Consider the following 15,624-nt stretch of genomic DNA (forward strand, 5'->3'; position numbering starts at 1 on the left):
ATCACAGCAAAATGAATGATGTGTGTCTTTGTGAGTGTAGGTGTGTGCTTGTAGGTGATGCATTAAGCATATCAATAAACCTGTCATCTTGACATATGCCCTTCTGTGCTTCCTTCCTCCAAACAGCAGCCTTCTTTCAATTAGTGGACTGTAAACATGCTGCTTTTGGCTGAGTTGTTGCATCTTTTTCATTCTTGGTATCTTCCTATTAACCGCTGTGGACCCATTCTTTTGCATTCACATGACACTGTAGACATCTGGTGTAGCACAGGTTGAGGCAGAAAGTCCACTGGTTTCTCCATCCTGAGTTCTGTGCACTGAAAAAATAGATTAAACTGAGTTATGCATCCATGCAAAATGGCCCACATGTAAATGAATAAACATGCAAGAATGCACACATTACTGTATGCTTGAATGGAAATACACCCATTAAAATATTCACAATTACTCTCTTTGTAATTTCACTTGTTTAGAGCACACTTTATTCTTCCAATTACACTCAAGCATCAGTGTATCACCAGATCACAAATTAAAGTATTTATTATGAAATTAGAGATATTATTTTGTGAATCTCTATAACTCAAAATGCATTTTCTTGCTAATTGAAGTGATTAGTCTTTGTTAAAACAAAAAAATAGGCTGAGCCATTAAATTATTGTCTTTCAGCACTGCTTGGTTCTAAACAATGGCTTTCTATAATAATGACTAGGGGAAAAAAGGCTTGCCAGTCAAAATCTTGGTCTCCATTATGATCTATTCTCTTACAAACATATATAGGAAGTTGTCTTTTTCATGCAGATGAGTTGTAGAGGTCAAATGAGTCCCTTTTAGACTTCTGTGTCATGATGCCAAGTTGTCTATGATGCAGGTAAAGTAGGAAAAAAATGTTTTTTTTGTCATTTTTTTAAAACTTTATTAATGCAAGACACAGCTTCCAACTCACAGCTGCATTTACAGGAAGCATTGCCAAATGTTTTATGGCTGCACATCAAAGGAAATGATGATAGCATGATCTCTGGCGAGACCGCCGTTGCTCAGTCAGTCTTCCCAGCCCCGGAGCAGATATCCGCTATCTTCTGCTTCCACTGCCATCACAATTGCAGATTTGAATGTGTTTGTGTCTGCATGTGAGGTGGAGGTTTGTGGATTCCTGCTGGGTGCTTTATGCTTATGGAAACACACTTTTGTTACCAATATATAAGTCAGATTATTGGAGACACCTTTTCTATTCATTTAGGTATAGTGACCATTACTCATGCAGCAGAGAATAATGAATCAGTTATTGTGCAAATTAATCTTGGTACTACACGTGTGCTTGGATCAGGCTCTGAGAAATTCTCACTCTTAATATAGGCCAATACTTTAAAGACAATTTATCATTAATGAGACTGAAGTAGATTATGGCTCAGGACTATGAGAGACTGCAGATATACGATGTGGTGTTTTCTCTGCCACCTTTCCCTGTCAATTCAGGCTTGACATAATTCTGATTTCTATGTGTGACTATAAAAATCCTCTGGTTGAAATCAAACGATCATTGAAATAATCAGGGAAAAGTAAAATAGGCCATACAATAGCTGGGTGAAATAAAGGCTTGAGTTACGCTCCATGTTTAAATTAGTCCTGCGTGAGCTATATATCGGCTAATGTGCCTGACAGTCCATTTTCATCATAACATCTTCTCCCGGGAGTAATATAATGTCTGCCCTTCAGGCGATGTAAATGAAGAAAAATGTAAAAGCCTAAGCCGAGGCTCAGACTGTGCATCAGTGAAGTTAAATGTGATTGAAGCGCAGTGTTGTAGCCTATAGACTAATTTCATCTTATGGGAGGAAACCCAGAAATGTCATGTTAATATGTAATTACCACTATTACAGTTTCCTGTCTCAAGTTTGAATATCCACATTATATAGAGGATAATGGATATTTTTTCACTCATAATGGTAAATAGGTTGGGACTTTAATATGCTAACACATGTCTAAGTTAGTGTATGCATGTAAGTGTTCCATTTTGAAAATGCCATTACTGCTATTTTGCCACTGTGTGTTTCAGTTAGGGTGTTTCTGTGCCATGTGTCCCATCAGGTGGTCAGGTTCAGGTGGTCCATTTATGACACATTGTCATGGGAAAACAAAACCATAAAATAAATGAATGAAATAATGTGAGAAGTTTATTTCGGTAATTGATTATAAGGAACTGCCAGGATGTTTGTACCATTAGGGTTAAGTAGAATGAAGTACAAATATCTCAGAATAAAAAAATATGTAGCTTTTTGGGGTTTTCACATGTCAGATGATAGTTTATGCAACACCATCCATCCATCCACTTATTCAAACAGGCTTGTCTTTGCACTGTTGGAGGAAGGCACAGAGACGCAGGGAGAGCATGCAAACTCCTCAGAGAAAAGCTCCAGACTGAATTTGAACCCACGACCTTCTTGCTGTGTATCAACAGTCGGGCCCTTGAGTTCAATGAGTTTCCATAGCGGCATTATTTTTCAGGATGTGGTGCCCTCTTGTGACTTCTGTGCAAATTTCAATCTGCTGAAAACATGAGTAAAGAAATAAATTCATCCACATAGTCTCACAGCAAGTTGCATTCAAACCAAATCTAAACCAATAAATATTAACCGAATAGTTAATGTATAACAGTTTTGCTATAACTAAACTAAAATAGTATTGAATACATTGTAAAATAAAAATAGTAATAGTAATAATTAATAACCCGCCAGTCCTGTGGGGGCGCTGCCAGGCATTTCTAGACCTTAGGCCTTTTTTTTCCTCGGAACGGAAGTTCGACTGTTGTTTATCCGGCTCTGCATCGTCTCGTCGTGTGAGCAACGATGGCTAGCACTGGTGCAAAACAAGCGCCTAAAATTGTCTCCAAAACTTCTGCGGGAGGCACCGGGGCGGCGGGGGCTAGTGGTGGGCCCCCGATAATGCCCCTCGCCTCTCCGCTCATGGGGAAAAAGAAAAAGCCGTTTCTAGGGATGCCTGCTCCGCTGGGTTACGTTCCCGGTCTCGGCAGAGGGTGAGCTAACTTAAAGCTACATGCTGCTAGCCAGATTGACCCGTTTTTTTTCAGTCGTACTAACCCACGTTAATAATTAGTAAAATTTAAGTACAAGGTAGTTTACAATACATACATTAATTGGTTAATATATATATATAATTTATACGTGAATAAAGTGCATATCGTTTCCCTTACCATGGCAAGTACGCCAGACTATGAAGTTTTTAAATAGTTTAGTGGTTTTATGATGTAATTGCTTTATTAAACGTGAACTATTAAATTGAAATTTAATTCAAATAGAGTTAAATGTCAATATATGCTCTTTCTAAATCCATAGTCATCTAATATGTAATCTGTTTTAGACAAGCGAGCAAAATTTAAGTTAAAAAGTCATAGTGATCAAAATAGTGTTATAAGCATGGAAACGTATGTCACTGTGTTATAGAGAAGAGTAAAGATCTCGCGGTATAATTTTGGCCAGGCTGTGTTTATTTATGTCACATTTAAATTAATGCTTTTCCCTCCAGTGCCACTGGTTTCACCACCCGATCTGATATCGGTCCTGCTCGTGATGCTAATGATCCAGTGGATGACCGGCATGCACCCCCTGGAAAGAGGACGGTCGGGGACCAAATGAAAAAGAACCAGGATGATGATGATGAAGATCTGAATGACACCAACTATGATGAGGTATCTGTGATTTGTTGTAGATAAAGGTGTTTTTTTTCTGAGAGTTTAAATGATCAAGTCACAATTTTAAAGCCGATTTCTTTTATTATGAGCAGTTAATTTGATAATCTTGTCATACTTTGTTGTTTCTCTTGTAGTTTAATGGTTATGCAGGTAGCTTGTTCTCAAGTGGGCCCTATGAGAAAGATGATGAGGAAGCCGATGCTATATATGCAGCGCTGGACAAGAGGATGGATGAAAGACGCAAAGAAAGAAGGTTACAAAAAAGAAGAGTCTTTTGTTTAATTTTTATCAATGCACAGTGTATTTGTTTTCAAATATAATATGGATTTGATATTGCAGGAGTCTTTTGTTCATGGTTGTCGTTGTATTTTAGGGAGCTGAGAGAAAAGGAGGAAATTGAGAAATACCGTATGGAGCGACCAAAAATTCAGCAGCAGTTCTCAGATTTAAAGGTAAGAGATTGACCCTAATATTCCAAACCTCTCTTCTGCATCATTTATGGAGAAAACTAATGTTGTCTTCTTTGTGCACTAAAAGCATGTTAAATGCATTTTGGTTTTATTAGCTTTATTATCATATCTACAGAAGAAAAGGATTAATATTATTCAATGCAATTCTTTGGTTAAATCAGAATCAGAAGGCTTTTTTTAATCCCTGAGGAAATTATGTGATCAGTTTCTCCAAGACTGTAAGAACAGCAGCTAACTAAAATAAATTAAATATGTCAACATACTGCAAAGTTATGCAATATAATAAAATAGCTTTAATATACAAAAATAGCTTTAATTATAAATATCCCAGTATATTACACAAAAGAAATATATACGGTTGATATTGTGGTGCCCCTCTTGTCATACTGTGCTTTTTTGTTTTCTCTGTAGAGGATGTGCAAATAGTAAGCGTGTGCAGGTATTACAGCATACACTGTGCTTTAAATGGAAGAATTGTACAATGAGATAGCCACATACAGGATCGATTATAGTCTCTAAATTCATAATTTTTAAGCAATGAATTCCTGGGCTAAGATCTTTCTGTGAGATAAGCTTAGTCATAGCCTAGTAGTGAAAAGTGCCTTGCAAGTTTGTCTCTGAAACAGTGTTACCTTTTCTTCTTGTTTTACTGAGGAAATAAAATACTGATTAAACTAGAGGTGCTATTTTAATCAGTACAGATATTTGCAGATTCTGTGCAGTAAATCACATTTAGGTTAGTTACTCAGGTATAATCAAACAATCGTAAATGAAAGCAATGCTCACATCCCATTCTTTTCTCCAACATCTCTTTTTTTTTTACCATTTCTCTACAGAGGAAGCTTGCAGAGGTGTCAGAGGAGGAATGGCTGAGCATTCCTGAAGTGGGAGATGCCAGAAACAAGCGCCAGAGGAATCCCCGCTATGAGAAGCTCACCCCTGTCCCCGACAGCTTCTTCTCCAAACATTTGCAGAGTGGAGAGAACCACACCTCTGTTGACCCGTTGCAAGGGGTCAGTATAATGTGTATACAAATGGAAATAATTTTTGTAACTCATATTTACTTCCAAGTGCACTTCACTAAACTTCAGGGTGTAGTTTCACTATGGCCCAGCAGGAGTCAGGATATCTCCTTGGAAAAAAAAAACAAGTTACTCTCCAGTTACAGCAGTTTGCTCAGTTTTTGTCTGTTTTACAGACTGGACACCTGTTGCTACAGTAATTGGTCACATGAACTTTGTTGGCATTTAAAATACATTTGAAAGGGACACTTGATTGACCTGTGCATGCAGGTAGACGTCCATGAATTGAAAATAGAGACACGGCCAGCTGATTTAAAAAGTCGACAGTTGTTTAAGAGGTATAGCCTCTCAACAGAGAAAAAGCCATTGCTTGACTTTAAATTAAAAGATTGAAGTAATTTGTGTCATTTTGCATTGGTTAGAAAAGTGTTACATGATTCGGGTTTTTGTTTCAAGAGCTGTTTAAACGTGCCATGACAGACTTCTCACAGACTGTGTTGCTCCTCTCTGTTGACATTGTTTCCTATCTCTACTAGCTGGGAGGTCTGAACACACCTTATCCAGGAAGCATGACACCTGGTCTGATGACACCAGGGACCGGAGAACTGGATATGAGGAAAATTGGTCAGGCCAGAAACACACTCATGGATATGAGGCTCAGTCAGGTAAATGATGCATTACCTTGCGCAACTTTCACTTTTACTTTCTTCTAGGATTCATGCTGCTGCCATTATGCTGATAGAAACAACTTAACTATTCTCTATCCTGTGTCTGCATGTTTTCTGTATTCAGGTGTCTGACTCAGTGAGTGGACAAACAGTAGTGGATCCCAAGGGTTACTTGACAGATCTTAACTCTATGATCCCCACTTATGGAGGAGACATCAGGTAGAGAGACACTGACGGCATCAGATTGCTATATTTGTGTAAAAGAAGTTGCTCTGTGTATATGTGTTAAATCGCTTGTTTGTGGCTCTGCTTGTTCAGTGACATCAAGAAGGCTCGTCTGCTGCTGAAATCAGTGAGGGAAACAAATCCCCATCACCCACCTGCCTGGATTGCTTCTGCCAGGCTGGAGGAGGTGACTGGGAAGTTGCAGGTGGCCAGAAACCTGATCATGAAAGGCACAGAGATGTGTCCGAAGGTAAAGGAGGTTAAACAGTAAAATAAAACTATTAAATGACAAAGAACATAAGGATGCTGATGTTTTCTGGATATTTTGCTCAAATTAACCCTATAATCTCTAAGTTTGCATTTCTTAGAATATGGCATTAATATATCGCTAGTATTATAATGTAACAGCTGCTTAAATTTAAGACGTAACATTACTTCTTGAATAAGTTGCAAATGGGGACAATGGTTTGTGCTTTGCTGTTTAAATAAGTATTTTCCCTTTGGATTAGAGTGAGGATGTGTGGCTGGAGGCTGCCAGGCTCCAGCCTGGTGACACAGCTAAAGCCGTGGTAGCCCAGGCTGTCCGTCACCTTCCACAGTCTGTGCGCATCTATATCAGAGCTGCAGAGCTGGAGACAGACGTCAGGGCTAAGAAACGAGTCCTCAGAAAGGGTAAGGTTGTCGTTTATCCCCTCCAATATTTAACAAAAAGCTTTTTGTGTGCTTGTGTTTATTTATTCACAGATTACCAGAAATTCATCTTCCTGTTATGATATGAGCCGAGGTTCATGCTCCTTCCCAGCAATGCATATCAGAATGAACCATTTCTGCCAAAAGAAAGAAACTTAATTTCTGCAGGGCCAAAACTCAAGACCAGTCTCAATCTGTTTATCTTCTTATAAAATCACCCACACAGATCTGCTCACTTTCTTTACTCATAAGGTTGCAACAAAAGATTTTATCACAGTTACATTTGGCAGCTGTGTTTCTGGCTTCTTGTCAAGGCAAGACACCCTATTTAACCATGGTGTCAATGCTCTAACTTACGCATGCATGCACACACACAAACGCTTATTAACACTTCCCAGCAGCATACCCCACTGACAGAGATGGATCAGCGTTTCCTCTGAGGAAGAGCTTACTCCGCCTCTACATGTTCAGTTGCCTCTGCTCTACTTTTCTCAGTTACATACAAAGCACACTCCCATCCCAGCTGACACTGTTGCTATTACAGATAATATGTTATTTAGTGTTAATTTTTGTTGTCTGTGCTTGTGTGTTCTCTGAGCTCTATAGGATCTTTGTTAAATAGTTTTTATTTTCTTGTTTTTATGAGTTCTTGCATTGAAGTTATTCAAAATAAGAAGCATCAGCAAAATGACTTAGTACTTATTTAACTGTTCCCTGTCATAGCGCTCGAAAATGTATCCAAGTCAGTTCGACTGTGGAAGACAGCTGTTGAACTGGAGGAACCAGAGGATGCCAGGATCATGCTCAGCAGAGCTGTGGAGTGTTGCCCTACAAGTGTGGAGGTACTTCACCAACATGAACATTTGGAAATTGGACTGAATGTCTCAGAGTGCAGCACAATATATGAACATATGCAATGAACTTTATAACTAACTCTCTGTCCTCTCCAGCTCTGGCTGGCACTGGCCCGGTTAGAGACATATGAGAACGCTCGTCGTGTCCTGAACAAAGCTCGAGAGAATATCCCCACCGATCGCCACATCTGGATCACTGCTGCGAAGCTGGAGGAGGCCAATGGGAACACTCAGATGGTCGACAAGATCATTGACCGAGCCATCACTTCTCTGCGTGCCAATGGTGTGGAGATCAACAGAGAACAGTGGATACAGGTTTGTTTCTGGGGCTTTCTGTTTTCTCTGAAATGATTGAGAAGATAAAGAGAGACCAAATTGCTTGTTATTTTTATTCATAAATGAGTGGCTTCCACTTTGAACTGTGATGTGCTTTAAACCTGCATTCGATTTGAAGGCCAACAGACGGGGATAGCTGAGGACTCAAAAAGTCACATTTTAAAAATGGAAAAAATGGCTTTCTTAGAATTTAAATTTTCAATGTGATTTAATGGGATCAGTCACTCATTTCAGGACATACTGAAGGAAAAAAAATTGAGTATGTTTCCTAAGTCTTGCTCATGTAAAAAAAAAAAAAGCAAAAAGAAAAGCAGGATATGCTCATTGGCTAACAACTTGTGACTGACCAGGCAACAGCCAATAAGCAAGCCGTTTCACAGGCAAGCCCATTCGTCTTTGTCACATCCCATTTTTTAACCAAGATGGCAACAGTAAGATCACTACAACACACAAAAAACACTAACACAAAAGTGAGTCATGTCTGAATGAGGGAATCACTTTATCTAAGTGAGGAAGCCAACAGTATGATGTATCTTGTTTCTGAAAAGGCCCAAAGATTCATGCTGAACTGCCTGCTGCACTTAAGCTTGAAGCGAGGATCTCTTTCGGGAGATTTCATACGAACTTTCTTTTGCGAATTGTTCATTGGTTGTTGTTGGACGTACTCTTTTAGAGACTTTGCTGTGGAGTTAAGTTTGCAAGTCTGCAAAAGCAAATTAAAACCTTACAAAGACAAACTACTGATTTATTTTACATTTACACGACTAGAGTCCCCTAAAGACTCCAGAGAATTGCCTGTTTACACATTACCTGTCTCACTGTTGTGAAGAGAAAACCGCTTTTAGCCAAAATATGCAGAACACTTATCCAAACGACTTTGAAGTCAACCCTGCACTTCCTTGGGTCCCCAGCAATCCACTTGCCAAGTGTGGAACATGTTAAATGAATGGCTTGTGAGAACAGCAAACAACTCACACAAGATCTTCAAAGAGATGCCAGTAATGTTTCATCTGGATGCAAAACAACACAGCACTGTGTCTAATGTTTTGCTTAGTGCAGTTCACAGCTGCTTTGCAATCATTGGCTTTAACTGAAATTCCTCTTTTGCATAGTTGTTTTGTTTGTTTGTTTTTTGCCAGTGGCATTTTTTTCTTGTCACTGCAAATATTTGCTATAAATGTCCGTCAGCTTTAATTCTCTGATGCCTCATTTATCTGTGCAGAGATCACAAAACTGATCATCTATAAATCTGCAGGTGTTCTGATGTCAGTTTTAAAATTTCTTTCTAATTAATATTAGAATTATTTTCGTGTTAATCACTTTATCATTTCATTGGAATGACTTACCTAGAATTGATACCAGCAGTTCATCCAGTAATTTTTGCACCCTTCTTCTTCTTCTCCCAAAGTGTCTATCCTTCTAAATGCTTGTTCATACCCTGCAGGACGCAGAGGAGTGTGACAAAGCAGGTAGTGTGGCTACCTGCCAGGCCGTGATAAGGGCTGTCATAGGGATTGGAATTGAGGAGGAGGACCGCAAACACACCTGGATGGAGGATGCCGAGAGTGTAAGTATAGAGAGATTAGTTTGGGTTTTTTAAAATAAGTTTTTTACATACTTGTTGTTGTAGTTAAATTTAACAATGAGGTGGTTGTGTGTTTGTGCCTCAGTGTGTGGCCCATGGGGCACTGGAGTGTGCCAGAGCCATCTATGCCCATGCTCTCCAAGTATTCCCAAGTAAAAAAAGTGTCTGGCTTAGAGCTGCATACTTTGAGAAGAACCATGGCACCAGGTGACAAGCTTTAATTTCCAAATGAAAACATTAGCAGTCAGAAGGTGACAGTTGCTGTTTTGCATCACTATACTTATTTATTCTTTTTTGCTCCTGGGCTTTATGACCTGCTGCTTCGTCGCCGCCGCATCCATTACTCTTCCATGGCACATTTCATTTCTCAGAGAGTCCTTGGAGGCTTTACTTCAGAGGGCTGTGGCTCACTGCCCCAAAGCAGAGGTATTGTGGCTAATGGGTGCCAAGTCCAAGTGGCTTGCTGAGGATGTGCCAGCAGCCAGAAGTATCCTTGCTCTGGCCTTCCAGGTAATTAAAAAGCATTCACTTGTCGATACAGCATGTCAAATATTAGAGTAATCTATGTATACCTATGTCTAACTCTGTTATCCTGTGTCTTCTGCTTCTCCTCACCCTCTGTCCTCCTCTGTCTGTTTTCCTAGGCTAACCCAAACAGTGAAGAGATCTGGCTTGCTGCTGTCAAACTGGAGTCAGAGAATAATGAGTATGAAAGAGCCCGTCGACTGCTAGCCAAGGCCCGCAGCAGTGCACCAACAGCCAGGGTAAGTGTATCTGTGTGAATTTGAGAGTAGGGAACTATTGTGAAGGTTACTCCGTAGAAAAGGATAAAAGTTAAAACTTGGTCTTCTGTTTGAGCTTTTAATACTTCGTTGAATTATACAATTGCTTAAAAGGCTATTAAAGGAAACTGAATATTTTTATAAGAAGATTGATGAAATCAAGTTCTTCAGGTTATCTCCCGTCACTTGCACAGAGTCTGACTGCTTTTGCATTGAATCAGTCCTGTCCTTTCACTTTGTCTGGCCTTTTTTGAACTGTACTACATTGTGTTTTTCAAGTAGTGTTATTAATATTTGAACTCTGACACGTTTTGGATGAGTGATTTAAGTGTTAGTTTATTTTTCTGTTTTGAAACCACTGCTCTCTACATAATGGTGCAATTTCCTCGAGGTTGTTTCTGGGAACACTGTCAGGTTCAGGCTTGCAGGTTTTCCACAGATTATGACGTTCAGTACCACATAGGCTGACAGATGTTGTTAGCCAAGCTTTTAAACCACCACTCTGTCTGTCAAGTGACCTGGCAACACTCCCCTTTATCTTTGTTGTATGCTGACAGATGTGAGTAAGAGAATCTGCCTTAATGTTTGCTGTGCTGATTGTCCTATCAGATAACACAAAGTTTTAGTGTTAACCACTTAAGCATTTAGGCAAAAACCAAGCAAGTTGGCATTTGATAAAACTGATGTATAGACTTGCAAGTACTGGGGTGCAGTATGAGCATTTTCCTTGTTTTACATTATTCTGTTTCAGGTGTATTACAATGCATTTGCAAATTTAAAACTTCATACGTTTCATTTATATTTGTAATCTCTACAGGTGTTTATGAAGTCAGTGAAATTGGAGTGGGTGTTGGGAAACATAGAAGCTGCCCAGGAGTTGTGCACCGAGGCCCTGAAGCACTACGAGGACTTCCCTAAGCTTTGGATGATGCGAGGCCAAATCGAGGAGCAGTGTGAAAATATGGATAAAGCTAGAGAGGCCTATAACCAAGGGGTGAGGATGGGGTTATTTGGGGCATGGGTTTGTTTTAGTATTGGATTGACCACAAATGCAAAGGAAGGAAGTGTTTTATTTTTTGATGAAAATGAGTGTATCATTAACTACCAGAGTAAGGGTTAAGGATTTTTTTTCTCATTGGTACAGTTAAAGAAGTGTCCCCACTCTGTGCCACTGTGGTTGTTGCTGTCACATTTGGAAGAGAGAGTGGGACAGCTGACCAGAGCCAGAGCAATCCTCGAGAAGGCACGGCTCAAGAATCCCCAGACCGCTGAGCTGTGGTAAGAAAATACACGACAACAAGGAACTAGGAAGAGTTTTAGTTTGGAAAAGGTCACCTGCACAGCAGTGTATTTTAGCATATGCATGTTTTTTTTCTCTCCTATCCATGGAAACTTGTAAAAAGTTACAGCTGGAAAACATTATATTTGTGCCTCCAAACGAGAAGCAGGCTTAATTTGCTTTTGCAAAAGCACATCAACTGAAACTGGCATTACTGGCGAATCAAGAATATATATAACACTAACACCATTTGTTGTCATAAAATCTGAAATAAAGGCATCTAAAAGTACATGTGATCTTATTAATCAGGCTGGAGTCAGTCAGATTGGAGTACAGGGCTGGACTGAAGAACATTGCCAACACGCTGATGGCCAAAGCCCTGCAGGAATGCCCAAATTCAGGTGTGTATAAAATGCTGCTATAGATGGAAAAGCTTTTGTTTTTCTTAACCTGTATTAGTTGAATGAGTTTTATTTTTTATAAGGGACCAAGACTATAAACAGTATATTGGTTATATGCTAAGATGTCTATGGATAATTTTAACACTTTGGCCACGCACAACCCAGTTTGATTTGAATTAGGCTGTGCCAGATTGGAGTCTTGGCGGGCCAAATCTGGCCCCTGGGCCTTAAGTTTATGATCCCTGCTTTAGATGGTTTGGTTTCCTCTGTGCCCTTCACATTTATGCAGACTTCACGTTCGTTCATTGCACTGGCACTATTGGACTTTAATGTACAAATTTCAATCCCCTTTTATTTTCTTCCTTCAAAGGTATCCTGTGGGCTGAGGCAGTGTTTTTGGAGGCCAGGCCCCAGAGGAAGACGAAGAGTGTGGATGCTTTGAAGAAGTGCGAACATGATGCACACGTCTTGCTCGCTGTAGCCAAGTATGACTTGAACTTTTCACTCCCTTTAGTAATAGCTATTACTTTTTGTGATAACCTACAATATAAAAAGGTGTATTTTGTTGGTGTTTTATATTCAGCAGACCTTTCTGTATGAAACTCTTAACATTTTGAGATGTTCTGCATATGTCAGGTTGTTCTGGAGTGAGCGTAAGATCACCAAAGCTAGAGAGTGGTTCCTCAGGACTGTAAAGATTGAGCCAGATCTGGGGGATGCTTGGGCTTTCTTCTACAAGTTTGAGCTGCAACATGGCACAGAGGTAAGAATCTGGTGTCTAGACTTGTGCTATTTTGTTCATCCATTAATAAGTTGATTAAATCATTTGAAGTTTGATTCAAACCTGCTGCCTGGCTGGGGGCTTTCTGTGTGGAGTTTTCTAGTTCTTAATGTACCTGTGTGAGTTTTCCTTGGTACTGATTGCATTAGTGCAGTTTTACTCCAGACGTTGGTTGTGAATCAATTGTTTGTTATTACTTAGTGTTATTGTAGAGATTTATGTTCAGTCGTTAAAATGTGCTGTAAAACATGTTAAATCATACATGATAAACATGTAATTAGTTTTCCCAGCTCCATGATTTATGGTATACATTCTTGCTTTTTTTTTTCTTTCTTCACAAAGTTGGTAGTCACTTACTTGTTTGTGTGGCCGGTCCATGTGTTGTGCTGTGATTGTATAACATTTCTGCTCTGTATGCTTCAGGAGCAGCAGGAAGAGGTGCGAAAACGCTGTGAGAATGCAGAGCCCCGTCATGGAGAGCTGTGGTGTGCCGAGTCCAAACATGTACTAAACTGGCAGAAGAAGACAGGAGAGATCTTAGCACAGGTAGCCAGCAAGATCAAGAACACATTCTGAGAGTGGGGAAATTTGGACTGAAAACACCTGGAGGACTCTGGCAGTCACCAGTATAGAAGTGAACAAATATTGACATGCTTATTCTGTACCAGGACTTGCCCATCTCTGGCAGATTTAAAGTATTTACACACGCCCTTACATTTTTTTGTTGTTGTATGTGTCAGGAGAAAGTAATGCTTTGACGTCAAAATGACGAAATCTGTGGATGTTTTTAAAAAAAAAAAAAATATCAAAGTGACTGATGGTTACCCTCTTCATCCTGATATGCAGTAAGGAGATCTTTGGCTGCGATGTGAGATTTTTGTGGATACGTTTTTGATCTGTCTGTGTGTATGGGGTTTCAAGGTGTGGCCTCAGCTATTGTTGTGATTTGGCTTCTTTGTTAAAATCCTTGTCTTATCCTCTCCTAAAAGTGCTAGAAGAGTACTCTTAGGTGTCCTCTCGGATTTCACAGCATTTTTCTGTTATTATTTAAACCTCCAGAGTCATGCTCTGCTTGATGTTGATGATCAGAGGTGGTGTGTTTTGTTTTGTTTTGTTAAAACATTGAATTTTTTTAGCTTCAGGTCCCACACGCCTTCTGGCAAATAATACATTGTTTTCCCTTTGCAACTCTGCTGTGAAGATGCAGCCGATGAATCATCTAGTAAGCAGCTGTCGCATGTGCATTGAATAATTAAAGAGAAAAACACCCATTCTAGTGATTCATTCATTCCTAAATCCACCTTTTTAGCACATTACTGAGTATAAAAGGTTACTTTCAGGTTTATGAAATAAATGATTATGTCATAGTAAGTCTGCTGTTCTCTTCTCTTTGGTTTAGAGTTATGCAGAGTGTCTCCCATCTTCTTTACTGTTAATCCCTGCTGTTATTTTATAGTTCTGCTGTGTTGGATCATTCAGGATAATCTAAATTTTAATATGCATTACCACAGAATTCTTCCAAAGGTTTATTTGTCCGCCTAGTTCAGCTAACAACCTGACTAACCTTACCGATGTCGATCACATATTACTGTCTGCACTCCCATTGGTCAGTGTTGGTATTCTGCTTGTTAGGCAGAAGAAGGGCAACAAAAGATGAATAATAATATAATAATAAAATAATAGCTTTGTGGAGTTGGAATAATTAAAACATTACCGGTAACATTCAGCTGTGTGTACAAGTAGGAAGATGGCAGTTTTTTGTTACTAAAAATGTAACAAAAGCTACAGTTATATAATCAATATAGACTTAAAGGACAGACTTATAAGCTTTAATTCAAGGGGTCTCCAATACCACTGATGAGTTAGAGCTGGTCCAGTGTTTTTACAGTGTTACGGTTTTATTTATTACTTTGTTTTGTGAGCTGCTTCTATTTTTTTTTTCTTCACAAGTTAATGCGGTAAAAGTTCGTGAGATGTTTCCAAGTGGCGTGTTTGGAAAGCAGCTGTGAACCACAACGTGCCATCAAAAGAGCTCTTAAGTACAAGTGTAACAGACCAAATATCAGCTGCAAAACAAGAAAAAACAGCTCCTTCAGCGTGATAGCGAGTGCATTAGAGAGACCAAATCATTTAGACAGGAAAAAAACAAAACCAAGGCACTTTGCATCATAACAAAGTCCACATTTCCATGGATGACAACACCGGTGGATGATCCTGGGATCCTTTCCATTGTAAATGGAGCCCGACTGATATTTAGGACGATACTGATATTTGGTTATTTTAAAAAATATGATATTGCGATATATTTGTCGATATCTTTTTTTTTTTTTAAGAAGAAATAAAATAAAACAAACATTTGTTACGTGTACTTTTTTTTTATCCCCTGCCCGAAGCTGCACGGATCAGCTGGTTGTTGCGTTTGGTCAGTTGCGAATAGGGAAGTTGCAGAGTGCCCTCTGGTGGACGACCTATGCAATACCAACACCCACAACATGGTTGAAGGGCGTTTCTCTCTTCTCTGTCATTTATGAGCTGTTACAAATGCAGATACCAGTAGACTGGCATACAGCTAAGTCAGTCGGGCTCTAATTATAAGGATACAGAGGGTTAACTACAAGGTTCAAACCATACCTGAAAGTAAAAGGAAAGATTAGACTTTGCCAGAGCAGTTTGGAAACACCATTCTTTAAACAAATAAAACTGACATCAACCTTTACTGGAATGACAGGACAAAAAAAGATTGGCACAGCCATCCATTGGCTCATAACTCAAGCATACAGCATCTAATAAAAAAAAAATGGACTGTAGACAGTATGATGCACAGA

The 15,624-nt window shown here is 39.3% G+C and overlaps 1 protein-coding gene and 1 long non-coding RNA gene across 2 annotated transcripts; one reads left to right on the forward strand and one right to left on the reverse strand.

The window, feature by feature from the left end:
* Positions 1-2,795: 2,795 nt before the first annotated feature.
* prpf6 (PRP6 pre-mRNA processing factor 6 homolog (S. cerevisiae)) lies at positions 2,796-14,070 on the forward strand. Its single transcript, XM_003439025.4, has 21 exons — positions 2,796-3,031; positions 3,541-3,703; positions 3,841-3,959; positions 4,080-4,158; positions 5,013-5,189; positions 5,735-5,863; positions 5,991-6,085; positions 6,185-6,341; positions 6,601-6,763; positions 7,505-7,623; positions 7,732-7,950; positions 9,416-9,538; positions 9,642-9,763; positions 9,928-10,066; positions 10,201-10,320; positions 11,156-11,332; positions 11,483-11,616; positions 11,927-12,018; positions 12,389-12,503; positions 12,655-12,781; positions 13,223-14,070. The coding sequence occupies exons 1-21, from the start codon at positions 2,844-2,846 to the stop codon at positions 13,373-13,375; spliced, it is 2,910 nt and encodes a 969-aa protein (XP_003439073.2). The 5' UTR covers positions 2,796-2,843; the 3' UTR covers positions 13,376-14,070.
* On the reverse strand, positions 7,753-9,406 carry LOC112843295 (uncharacterized). The gene is made up of 2 exons (XR_003215544.1): positions 9,318-9,406; positions 7,753-7,977 (listed from the first exon to the last, which is right to left on the reverse strand). It is a non-coding gene; the product is annotated as an uncharacterized LOC112843295 (long non-coding RNA).
* Positions 14,071-15,624: the final 1,554 nt, after the last annotated feature.

The sequence above is a fragment of the Oreochromis niloticus genome, linkage group LG20, assembly GCF_001858045.2.
Source record: "Oreochromis niloticus isolate F11D_XX linkage group LG20, O_niloticus_UMD_NMBU, whole genome shotgun sequence".
Lineage (NCBI taxonomy): Eukaryota > Metazoa > Chordata > Actinopteri > Cichliformes > Cichlidae > Oreochromis > Oreochromis niloticus.

Bases quoted from the DNA above. Each gene is read 5' to 3' on its own strand.
- prpf6 (XM_003439025.4), top strand. From the start codon at position 2,844: ATGGCTAGCACTGGTGCAAAACAAGCGCCTAAAATTGTCTCCAAAACT. The intron at 3,032-3,540 runs GTGAGCTAACTT...TTTTCCCTCCAG, and splicing joins GTTCCCGGTCTCGGCAGAGG to TGCCACTGGTTTCACCACCC. The intron at 7,951-9,415 runs GTTTGTTTCTGG...CATACCCTGCAG, and splicing joins ACAGAGAACAGTGGATACAG to GACGCAGAGGAGTGTGACAA.